This window comes from Salvelinus fontinalis, chromosome 35 (genome assembly GCF_029448725.1).
Source record: "Salvelinus fontinalis isolate EN_2023a chromosome 35, ASM2944872v1, whole genome shotgun sequence".
Classification (NCBI taxonomy): Eukaryota; Metazoa; Chordata; class Actinopteri; order Salmoniformes; family Salmonidae; genus Salvelinus; species Salvelinus fontinalis.
In genome coordinates, this window is record NC_074699.1 from 18719837 (window position 1) to 18733025 (window position 13189).

At 42.1% G+C, this 13189-nt stretch overlaps 1 protein-coding gene across 3 annotated transcripts in view; it reads right to left on the reverse strand.

Moving 5' to 3' along the window:
• Window positions 1-4800: 4800 nt before the first annotated feature.
• LOC129834444 (copine-7-like) overlaps window positions 4801-13189 on the reverse strand; it is a 38563-nt gene continuing 30174 nt past the window's right edge. For all 3 annotated transcript variants that reach the window (XM_055899429.1, XM_055899428.1, XM_055899426.1), the window contains exons 12-16: window positions 9502-9556; window positions 8349-8400; window positions 7883-8016; window positions 6058-6294; window positions 4801-5442 (exon numbers count right to left, since the gene is read on the reverse strand). In XM_055899429.1, coding sequence (XP_055755404.1) covers window positions 5296-5442; window positions 6058-6294; window positions 7883-8016; window positions 8349-8400; window positions 9502-9556 — 625 coding nt within the window. In that variant the 3' untranslated portion in view covers window positions 4801-5295. The remainder of the gene's footprint in view (window positions 5443-6057; window positions 6295-7882; window positions 8017-8348; window positions 8401-9501; window positions 9557-13189) is intronic.

Sequence of the window (13189 nt, forward strand, 5' to 3'; positions counted from 1 at the left end):
GTCTTTAAAGAAAAACTTCACTCTATTCCGTACCGAGCCCTCTACCACTCCCCCCCACCTCTGTCCCTGGTTTACTCCGAACATAGGTATTCTCACAAGTCCCCGTCACCATGGAAACAGCCGATATGTAGCGCTCTCGCACAATAGCCGTTAAATGAAAGGAACTGTCTGAAGGAGCAGTATTCACCCCCATTACATGTACTGACGCTATACAGCCTCATCATCGCTGACCCGGCCACGGTGAGCGTGTGCATGGAGTATCCCATCCAAAGCTTCCGCCACACCGGGGAAATTATATGAGAGCAGAGATTGCGTCTCTCAAAAGACTGCTGCATTCCTCTCTCAATTGTATTCCTTTCCAATTTAAATTTGACCACAAGGCAAAAACATGTTATAGGTCACAGAAAATGAACAGGGGATGTCACTCCATCTCTCTGGTGGTTTAATGGCATCAGTAAGTGCATTGAGTCAGATGTGGGGCTCACAGGGGCCGTTGTAATGGAAATCTGTGATAAATTCCTATTGTAGCAACATATTATCCAATATTGTCTTACCTCCAAAAGGTACGTCGTAAATTCCCACAACCTAATAACCTGAATCGAATGAGAAAAGAAGAATGATCAAATCAAATGGCAATAAATATATTTTTATTTAGTTTTCACTTAAAAACCATGGAAGAATAGAGGTGAATATTTCCACAGGGATGAGACATCACAGACACTATCATGCAGTTGACTGGATTTATTGGCCTAAATGCAACATCCACAACATGAACAGAGGTTTGTGCAAATGCAGGCTTGCCTATCAGCATATCGTACTCCAAAGGAATGTACAACACATCTTAACAACAGAAGTAAGCATGCAATGAATTCTCTTTTTAGAAATAAAATATCTATGACCTCAAAATCATCCAGTGGTTTAGGGAATACACAGCAGGGCAATAGACTAGCCTGTATTACCTTCCACCTATAGTACAGTAGTGTTCAGAGCCCATGTTTGTCAGTGGTGAATGCAAAATAAATACCTCAGATTATGCACTCTTTGCAGTGCTCATTTAAAAACAGTCATTCTCCCTGCATAAATATTTTAAAGGAGACATCCACCATCGAAATCAATACTGCTAGACACAGTATGCATCAGGGTTAGAAATACCTGCAACTAACTGCATTTGGTCTAAAGGGTTTATTCTTAAAATGAACTAAGCAAAGGAGGATTTGAGTTGATGGAGAGTGCTTTGGCTTGTGCCTGTCCAGGGTGGGAACAACAGTACAGCACAGCAAAGAAACACCCGAAAGGTGCTGATACTTGTGACTTGAGCATATGATATTCAAATCCCATTCCCCTTCAGGACCAGGAATACTGATTCATATCAGCATGATATCACTCGCTGTTGCTCTGAGTGTGTAATGTACGTATGGTCTTAGTGTGCGCATATGTTGGGCTGCGCACAAGCCAGTTTTATGAAAATGCACACTGTTTTAGCTTGTACAATAAAGATATGGACCAAGGGGCTGTAACAGATAACAGTGTACCCCATCATCTTGCCAATGATTCATACATTTCTCAATATAGATCTGATAGATAAGGTTTCCTGCCATTGCACAACAGTAATCCTAAAAATGAGATATCCATTCATGTGATGAATAAATCCATGGCAGTATGCCACCTTGAGAAATGGTGTCATCTTATTCAAACAAACACATAGTAGATATCCAAACAAAAACAAACAAAGACTTAATAAATATAAAGTACTTCAATATATTACCATTGATGTCAGAACTCAGTCCAACAGAATATTGGCAAATGTTCTACATCAATTTCCCCATCCTACACATCACATTGCAGAGCCCCAGTGTGGAGATGAAAGTCCATCCAGGGTTATTTACATTCAGCTGATCAAGTAGGACTCCAGATCTGGGCATCCTGAATCAATAGGCCGTAGCTTATGGTCCTTAGTGACAGATACACACTCACTGTTCTTCAAAGGAGCTCCGACCACAGCACACAGGAGCACTGTACCGGGAAGTTTAGCCACAGTTATGTACATAAGAGCACATGGGCCATCTGGGAGAGATGCAAGTACTGAGAGAGAAGCCAAAGTGAACTTGATAATTACAAAGTTGCATCAACAAAGGGGACAGAGGCATGGGCACGGACTGGCATCAACATCTAGAGAGCCATATTATGCTAATTGACCATCTATGGCGGGTTCAATTGAATTCCAGCCTGCATGTGGTTGTCACTGTCCAGAGAAAGGTACTGATAAGGATTAGAGCCAGTTTTACAATATCCCAGACAACTGTGATGTAATCTTCATGGTATTTCTCCATTATGAGAAAACATTTGCAATCTTTATACTGAATGCAACCTGTTTTTAGGTGTTATTCTTAGTGTATGTAAAAATATGGGCAGACAAAATAATACAATTTCAGTGATTCAGGTTACCTGTTTGCATCATATCTGACGTAGATACCTGATGCACCTAAGAAGATGTTCATGGAACTATGTGCAAGACTTCTTACCCATGATTTATACAATCAACAAGTCAAAGTGTCAGATAGAACAAAATAGTTCCTAGAGGGAAAAAATTGTTACAGTACATATTAATCATGGAGGGATGTGCATGTAAAGCTGCTTACCATAAGTCAGCAGCATCTCATCCAAACAAGTCAATATGAATACAAGGCCATGATCCCACTCTCTGGTCTTCTCTCATTAATGTCAAAGTGTACTCCTGTGACATTTGCACTCTTCAAACAATATAAATCATATACATTCCACCGTATTTAGATTCTTCACCAGACAGTGCAGTGAGGTCTTTCACATGAGTAATGAGATGCAAGGTTATCTCCCTTGAATAAGGTTTTTTTTAAAGACCTAAAATATCGTACAGCCTTGTGATACAAACACCATGAAGAGCCCCATTTAAAATGTTCCTCATTAATTCAGTTAAGAAAAGTAACTGGCTAAGGCGCCAGATAGGGATTTATCTTTCTCAACCTGACCTAAGGTATGCTTCATATGGAGGTAATGGGCATAACAATTGAAAAAGATCTGATTTATCTGACAGTGATCTTTATCATTAATTTATACTGTACATATATTTGTTGACTTATCATTTTATTTGAATGCTCTGCCATAATGCCTGCTTAAGGTTATTATAAACCTAAGATTGACATAACATGTATTTATGTCACATTGCTAAATCTGTATTAAATCACTAAGCGTTAAAACGTTGTACTGTAACGTAATATTAGTGTGAGTCATGTTACAAAATGTCAAGTTTGCTTGTACAGTACCAGTCAAAAGTTTGGACACATCTACTCATTCAAGGGTTTCTCTTTATTTTTACATAGTAGAATACATAGTAGAATAATAGTGAAGACATCAAAACTATGAAATAACACATATGGAATCATGTAGTAACCCAAGAAGTATTAAACAAATAACATATATTTTAGATTTTAGATTCTTCAAAGTAGCCACCCTTTGCCTTGATGAAAGCTTTGCACACTCTTGGCATTCTCTCGACCAGTTTCATGAGGAATACGTTTCCAACAGTGTTGAGCACTTGTTGGCTGCTTTTCCTTCACTCTGTTTGGGATGAGTTGGACTGCAATCTCAATTGGGGGATTGTGGAGGCCAGGTCATCTGATGCAGCGCTCCATCCCTCTCCTTTGTCAAATAGCCCGTACACAGCCTGGAGGTGTGTTTTGGGTCATTGTCCTGTTGAAAAACAAATGGCAGTCCCACTAAGCGTAAACCAGATGGGATGGTGTATCACTGCAGAAAGCTGTGGTAGCCATGCTGGTTAAGTGTGCCTTGAATTCTAAATAAATCACTGACAGTATCACCAACAAAGCACCCCATCACACCTCCATGCTTCACGGTGGGAACCATATATGCAGAGATCATCCGTTCACCTACTGTTTCTCACAAAGACACTGTGGTTGGAACCAAGTCTCAAAAGTCCAGATTTCCACCGGTCTAATGTCCATTGCTAGTGTTTCCTGGCCAAACCAAGTCTCTTCTTATTGGTGTCCTTTAGTAGTGGTTTCTACGCAGCAATTCGACCATGAAGGACTGATTTACGCAGTCTCCTCTGAACAGTGGTTTTTGAGATGTCTGTTACTCAAACTCTGTGAAGCATTTATTTGGGCTGTTAACTCAATGGTTTTTGCGACTGCAGTTTTCCGGATTGACTGACCTTAATGTCTTAAAGTAATGAACTGTCGTTTCTCTTTGCTTATTTGAGCTGTTCTGGCAATAATATGAATTTTTACCAAATAGTATATCTCCTGTATACCACCCCTAACTTTTCAAAACACAACTTTTTGGCTCAAACGCATTATGGAAAGAAATTCCACAAAGTAACTTCTAACAAGGCACACCTGTTAATTTAAATACATTCCAGGTGACTAGCTGGTTGAGAGAATGCCAAGTGTGTTCTAAGCTATCATCAAGACAAAGGGTGGCTACTTTGAAGAATTTTAAATATATTTTGATTTGTTTAACACTTTTTTGATATTACATGATTTGATATTACATGATACTACATGATTCCATGTGTTATTTCATAGTTTTGATGTCTTCACTATTATTCTACAATGTAGAAAACAGTAAAAATAAAGAAAAACCCTTGAATGAGTAGATGTGTCCAAACTTTTGACTGGTACTGTATATGACTACCTTTTCTGTGCAGGCATAGTGTTGGAATAGTAAAATAAAGTTTTACCTAAATCTCTTCCAACATAATTGAAAGACTCATGTGGTTTGATATGTTAAGACCCCCCCCCCCCCCCCCCCCCGCCCCAATCCTTCAGCTGACAGGCTCTTCCGACAATACCAGGGATGGGCAGTAAGACTTAGAGAGACACAGCAGAGCAAAATGGACACAGAGGAGAAGCAGACTGAAGCCTTGGAGAGCCTTAGAAGTCATAGAAAAATCAACTGAGGGCCGAGGTGCCAGTATCAGGGCAGAAGGGGACAGAGAGCATGTGACCGTAGTTGATCAACTCTGGGAGGGATTCACCTGCATGCATCCCCAAAACAGGAGGAAGAGGACGAAGGCTCCAGCATCATGCTGAACAGGCAGATGGATGCACAGCCAGGCAGAGGGACATGATCCGAATGGAGAGAGAAAACAATCCAAAGGTTTGAGATTCCAGTCTGTGTGTGAACGCTGTACGAATGAAAAAGGAATGATAACAACACTAATATTAATGACCATGGTTTTTGGTCCAGAGCAGCGATATGCACCCTCTCTCTCGCTCTCTCTGCTGGACTGAGATATGGTCAGGCCGTGGGCGTGTTGGCAAGGGAGGTGGGAGAGTCACATGATGGGACGGGCGGCATGGGGCAGATGGCCTTGTGACTGTAGTACTCCACCACTTGGTTGGGCACCTCCGCCAGGACACATTTGGCTAAGGCAGCGGGCGAGGCCTGTGAAAAATAGAACACAGCTGTAGTCTGGACAGTTCCGGCACAAGACCCCAAAGGGTTAAAGCAATCATTTTCAGTGGCACCTAAATCCAATGAAACTCTGGGCAAATTGTTTTTTAACTTAACAAAGGAAGAATGGAAAGAGTGATTTGTGTTTTCCGTTGTTTGGGCAGCGGTCAAAATGAAAGAGCTTTGGGGAGCACACAGACAAATCGCATCAAGCTTTTGGAGGCATTTTTGCATTTTTCATCATTACTTTTCTAAATTAATGGATTTTCTTTCCTGGTGACATTTATTTTCCTTAGGAGGGTTTTCTGAAGCTCCTCCATCTGTAGCACTGGCAAGGCTAGCAAAGGAGAGGCTGCCTGGCTGTTAGCATGTCTTCAAAGCCCCATTGGAGAGTAATGCTATTACTGAAGGGGCTTTGGAGGTCACATTGGGAGACTTAATGGCCGCCAGCATCGCTATTATAAAAAGTAGTGCAGTTTCTGAGACCCACACCTCTGTTCTTTTGGCTTGGTTGGAATATGACTGTGGCATAGCAGAGTAAAGGGAGGTAGGGAAGTTGGAGGGATGGAGGTATAGACGGCGGAAGGGAAGGAGGGCTATACTGACCGTTTTGAAGTCTCTGAAGGGCACAAACTGCACAATGTCCCTGAGGACGGGCTCTCCTTTGGGTGAGCGCAGCACCCCGTCATCCCCGTCCAGGATCTGCATGTCTGTGAAGTCTGCATTGCCCACGCCAACGATGATGATGGACAGGGGCTGGTAGGAGGCACGCACGATGGCCTCGCGTGTGTCCGCCATGTCTGTCACCACGCCGTCCGTGAGTATCAGCAGGATGTGGTAACGCTGGTGGAGAGAGGAAAGAGGAGAGGGTTGCGGTTGCATGTTAACCTTTTGTCACCACACACTTCAGTGCCCTTGGCTTGTCTGTGTGTAACACGTTATCCTCTGAAATCTGACTGCTCCCACTGAGAAACACTGAGAAAAGTAATAATGTATTAATCTCTAGTCCCATCAACACCTCTCTCTCTCCCTGCAGGATATCAATATGAATGAGAAAACCCTCAACATCTACAGGTATCCTACATTTGCCAATGGATTTTACATATGAGGTCTATGAGTGTATTCCCATGTATTCTCCTCTAAGATGTCCCATGAGTCCCTAGGGATTAAAGTGCCCCGGCTGCAGTTTTAACTCATGTCCTGAATTATTTTTGCATTGATCCTTTGGTCTCATTTACTGATCAGAAGAAGGGATGATTGAATAATAAATGAAGATCAGTACAAGGACAAAGCAGAAGAAATGGCCAGAATGATGGAAAAGTGTTTCAAATGTAATGGGAATAGCCTGAGGGCAAACTAATGTCGGTCTCTCTGATATTTGTAACATTGTTTCAATATTGAAATTCGATCTCCAGCTGTTCGATAGTAATCAACGTGTCGGGACTCGGGAGTCAGGATGAGACAAGCAGCTTTTCTCAGCCAGTTGAAATCATAAATCAGCATAATTTGTATGAATATATACAATAGAAAAACAGGTCAAACTAAACAAAATGCAGCTAGTTTGCTGTCTTTCCAGCTTCAGTTTGGAAGAGCTAGCCAATGACAAAGCTAACACAATTACTTCAAACAGCTTACTGGTGAGAGAGCAAATGTTCTATGCCAGGCGAAATAGCTCATCATTAGCTCATTGTTATGGATGTATCTAAATAAATGTCACTAGAAAACAGTTTAAACAAACACAAATGCAGCTACTTTTCTGTTATTCTGGCTGCACTGTTTGATGTGACTGTGCTAGCCCAAGTTGGCTAGCTAATAATAAGGGTATAACAACGTTGCCAGCCAGCATGACAACGAAACATTTAGAACAAATGTCCATAGATATAGAATAAAAGACTTAACTGGGTCGTGTCTCCGGCAACCGAGCCAGATGGCTTGGGTAGCAATCCTAGATTTGACGATTTGGACTTTATCTTGTGGAAGTAGTATGAATAAATTTATCTAAACAATGTTTTTAATGGAAATATGTCAATCATTATTTGAATTTGTTGGAATCCCGTTGTATAAAAGTGATAATTCCCTCAAATACGGTGTTTGGAGGATATATTGGCACGGTTTGCCAGCCTGAGACTAACAACTGTGCCAATTTCCTCCAAAACACCGGCTTCTAGAGGCATAATCACTTAATTAGACAAAAACATTTAATAGTGAATGACTTCACTATTATGTTTTTCATTTCTACACTCAATCATACACCTACATGGTCTGTCTCGGCTGACTGGTATTAATTGTGTAAAAGTTGAGCTGAGCCTGAGACAGCTCATCCATGGAGGCTCAATGGGTGGGATATCAGTTATTGATATATGTATTTTTTTCCGTATCATGCAAGCCTGTACTGTACATCACTCCATTACAGCAGTAAAGGGACACTTACTGAGGCATCTTTGATGGTCTCCTCTCCTGCTGACAGCTTGGCTATCCTGCTGATGATGGGAGAGACGTTGGTGGGGCCATACAGCTGGATCTTAGGCAGACAGTTCTGGTAGGCCTCCACCACCCCCTGAATCTCTGATCACACACACACACACGCACACACGTTCTACTGTGGGTACACACCTTGAAGTAGCACATTGAGGGACCGAGGGAGGAAGGGAGGGAGACAAGTGGGCTGGAGTAAAATAACTAAGGATCAAAGTATTACTAGAAATGTGAATTTGTAGGGCTCTGTGTCCATTAAAGACAGATTCTGAGAGTGGGAAAAGCACTCAAGCTCCACATGTTATCCTCTATGCAAATTTTTCATTGTAAAATGTCAGCGGTAGAGATTGATGAAGGGTTGGGCAGAGCTGCTGAGATGTTCAGAAGTATAAGGTACCCAGAGGAGGCTTCATCTCTCTTACCTTCACATTCATCGTCCTCTGGGTTGAAATTGATGGCAAAGTCATGGGACACCTGTTTGTTGGGAAATAAAAAATAAAAAAAGGTCAGACACTGTTGTACTGGAAATTAGTGTAGACACAAAATCCCTATGCCTCATTTTAAATACAACTGGGGTCTTCAAAGACACTCATTTATTTCAGTCCACATTTTACAATCTTTTGAATGTCTGGAGTAACGGTAGAATAAATGAAAATATAGGACCATAAGTCCACATAAAGCTTACTTTGAGTATGAGAATGACCCTGTTCCTGATATTAAGTGGTCCAGTTATCTTATTGAACAAAGCCACAGTCACACAGCCTTTTGAAAGCATTTACTATTTTGGGTAAATACAACAGCTGTGGGCTCTTGAACTATTCTAAGTGACAGCAAAAATGCTGAATTTACTGATTTGGTTTTGTAGCATTTTAGCAGCCTGGGGTACAGAAATAGTTCAGATGTGGCATTTTTCTATCCAATCAAAACAACAGTCTTTTCGGTCCAGTGTATGTACCTTTGACAAGACAGATGTCATTAAGCCATAATTACAGAACTTACAGTAGTCAAGTCTATTTATAAGCCAAAGCACAGAACAGAAGCAGATCCTGATAGCCTTCTTTGATCTTTCTCTGTCTGTTGACCTGCCAGTACTTCAGTGTGCCTGTAATGTGACTCTCTATCTCTGGAAGCAGTCTGTGTCTGAAAGCGGTGTGTGTGTGTGCGCGCGGCACTTCAAACCCTCTCCCCAGGGTGCTAGTTAAAACAACAGCGGAGTCGCTGTTCTCCATGACAAATCTGCTAAAACAACGCCCCTCTCTCGCTCCTGAAACCTTCTGACAAGTGGCCATCAACACCAAGGAGCCTTGCGCCACACTGCCTGCTTGCCATTATTTTAATTTCCTCAGAACATGTTATTTTCTCAGGGACAGGTATTTCCAGAGAAGGGGCTTGTGAATAAAAATAAACTCAATTATCAATTTGAAGTGTGAGACATTGACAGTGACGAATGGTGTCAGGAAATAGTGCAATCAGCCCGTTCAATATAGACTTAAGGCATGGGCAAATACCAAGAGGAGAGAGGGAAAATAAGCAGTGGGGGAAAAGATTATAACAACTAAACAAGATAATACTCACCTCGTAATTGGGTGGAATTCTGGCACCAAATCCCAAGGCGGAAAATCTTTTGTCACTAAAATGTAAAGTAGAGTAAATCAATCATGTTGTCACTGTTACAATAGAGAACACACTGTCACTGATAAAATGGAAGATACTTGTCGAGAACATTACTGTAATTTATCTCTTCCACACAGGAACAACTACACTGCAAATCCCTCCTTTTAAGTCTGTTTACAATTCAATCAGTTAGGACACTCAAATGACAATTTAAGAATTGCTTCTATGTTCCAGCTGTCAGTTTGCACCTATGGGGTGAGCTTATGTTACTCTCCGCCTCTAAGTGGTAATTGTGCCGTCGCAATTGCTGTATTCCCCACATCATTATCGGTATCATTGTAATATGATGAGCTGATGTAGTACTATATGCTCTGCCATATTGAATGCATTACTCTTTGTCAGGAGGGCAGGAGAGCATTGCACTAGAGGAATGAAAGCAGGAACTGTGGTGGAGAATGAGAGTGTAAGACACAGTAGGACAGAAGCAACGCCTGCTGGGAAATACCACTAGACATACAGTAGATCTGATCACATGGTGAGCTGTGGGGCTCACTGAGCAGTATGCGAGCCGAGACAAGAAACAATACAGGAGTCCTCATAGTGCAATGGCAAAAAGAGAGGGTTTAAGAAAGGATTAAAATGTAAGATGGTTAGTGAGATACACACATTCCCTGTCAGAGAACGAGCGCTGTATCTACCACTCTCCAATCCATGGCACTGTGAACATGTGTGCTGGGCTGTGTTAGCGTCTTTTCCATCACATTAGTAATACTGCCTAAATGCATGATTTTGTCTCTGCTATCAGAAAAATTTTCATGCAGAAAAAAAGTGGATTCTCGAGCACCATGGCAATCTGAATGAACATCTCGGTTTCAGCCATCAGCATTTGAAAGGAGCTGTTTTAATTTATTTACTGCAGCAGGAAGGGGAGAGAGTGATGACATGGGCTGGGAACACTAAAGCAGGAAGTAATAAGCATTCAATTGATGATTTGCCTGTAAGCCTTCATTAGAGACAACTAAAGCTTTCCCTTTACTCTGAACTTTAATTCGCTGGCTGATTGATACGTTCTCCAGCACATTAAAGGCAAAGTAATGGAAAAACAGATGATGAGACCCTTCTGGTCTCATCATCTACCCTTGGGAATTAAGAATGATCATCTCTGTGCTAAACATAGTAATCTTCAATTGGGCTTCCTCTGTCTCAGGAGATGGTACAGTCTCTCTCATGAGAGAGCGGCATCCTGAAAGAGAGAAGCTGTCCGCACAACCAAGGCCACTACAAAGGTAACTGGTTTCCAAATGCGCAAAGGCTGCTGCCATCCCCGATATTCACAGTTTGCTTACAGCTGCTCATTCTTTTCACTCTAAAGACGGACAGGGGAGCATCTAACAAGCAAGCCAATCAAAATTGTATTTATTTTTTCAATTCAAATTGGGCTTGGTGGATGTACAGTACAACACATTTGGAACGTCATCCCAAAACCATAGTCCTTTACTCTAGCAGGCCTAGCTATACACAAGGGCACACAGACACACTTGATTACCAACAACGACGAGACAGGCTACAGGGAGGAGGTGAGGGCACTCGGAGTGTGGTGTCAGGAAAACAACCTCTCACTCAACGTCAACAAGAAAAAGGAGATGATCTTGGACTTCAGGAAGCAGCAGAGGGAGCACCCCCCTATCCACATTGAAGGGACAGCAGTAGAGAAGGTGGAAAGTTTTAAGTTCCTCGGCGTACACATCACAGACAAACTGAAATGGTCCACTCACACAGACAGTGTGGTGAAAAAGACGCAACAACGCCTCTTCAACCTCAGGAGGCTGAAGAAATTTGGCTTGTCACCCAAAACCCTGACAAACTCTTACAGATGCACAACCGAGAGCATCCTGTCAGGCTGTATCACAGCCTGGTACGGCAAACTGCTCTGCCCTCAACCGCAAGGCTCTCCAGAGGGTGGTGCGGTCTGCACAACGCATCACCGGGGGCAAACTACCTGCCCTCCATGACCAGATGTCACAGAAAAGCCAAAAAGATCATCAAGGACAACCACCCGAGCCACTTCCTGTTCCCACCGCTACCATCCAGAAGGCGAGGTCAGTACAGGTGCATTAAAGCTGGGACAGAGAGACTGAAAAACAGATTCTATCTCAAGGCCATCAGACTGCTAAACAGCACTCAATAACTCAGAGAGGCTGCTGCCTACATTGAGACCCAATCACTGGCCACTTTAATAAATGGACCACTAGTCACTTTAAACAATGCCACTTCAATAATGTTTACATATTTTACATTACTCATATCATATGTATATACTGTATTTTATACCATCTATTGCACCTGGCCTATGCTGCTCGGCTATCGCTCATCCATATATTTACATATTCTCATTCACCCCTTTAGATGTGTGTATTAGGTAATTGTTGGGAAATTGTTAGATGACTTGTTAGAAATTACTGCACTATCGGAACTAGAAGGACAAGAATTTCGCTACACTCGCATTATTATCTGCTAACCATGTGTATGTAACAAATAAACTTTGATTTGATTTTGACACAGACACTGTTCTGTCCACTAGAGGAAGATGCTCAGACATCCCTCTAAACACAGAATCTCAAGGCCCCATCTCTCTATCAACCCAGGGAAAAGAGAGCTGGTAAAACAGCTTGGATCAATTAAGGAAAGCAGCAGACGTGATTTCTCTCTCTGCCCCCAGTTGAGTTATTGAAATGCTCTCTTTTTGTTCCCTCCAACACTTTGGTCCTTAATCTCCTTCATCCTCAACTCCTTAATCCTCAGATGAAGAAAGAGGGGAAAGTGGACCTTCTCTCTCCCACCACCCTCCATCGGGAGATTTAAGCAGATTCTGTAAATGGCTAATCCTGCTTTAAATGAATCCCACAGGACAGCGCTATCCAGGAGAAAGGACAGGAATAACCTGAAGGAGCAATGGAGGTGTACGAGAACAAAATTGGCTGCAACAACACGCCGAAAACACATTTTCTCTGACAGCAAATCATGACAAATGAGTGACTAAACTGCATGCAGGTTCAGGTTGGGCGGGTAGTTTTGTTAATTATTGTCTGTAATGCAAGGGAGATCCATCACAATGGGTGAATGAGAATTGAGCCTACAACATACTCTCTGCTCGGCAGTGGCAAAGCCAGTTTCAAGTTCTATAATACAATTCAAACCACTCAACCACTGATGTCTGATATCGCTGCCTTGAATAGCCATCTTTGACATACTGGTACTGCTGTTCTTGTTTATTTTCCTTGTATCTTTCTATTCTATCTAGTCCACTGTGTTTTGTCCAAACAGAAAGCTCATTACAATACATCAGACTTATCATTTTAACATAACGGCGAGATGGACCTTAAACAGCTTCTCAAAGTTGCCTCGGTGATTTATCTTACTTTTCTCCTCTGACACATGTTCCATAGCTCCTCAAATATCAAGAGAAGGGGCTGTACAAATGCCTCCACTGCAGCTACTGCTACTTCGTTGTGATGCTTGGCACTTCTCTGTTCTATCCGTCAGTTTAATACTTTGTGGGAATAGAACCTGGTGTTTGAGAAAATGTAGAGGTGCCACAAGTACCGAGCACAGACAGAGAGTGAAAGAAACTGGCTTTCAAGTCTGACTA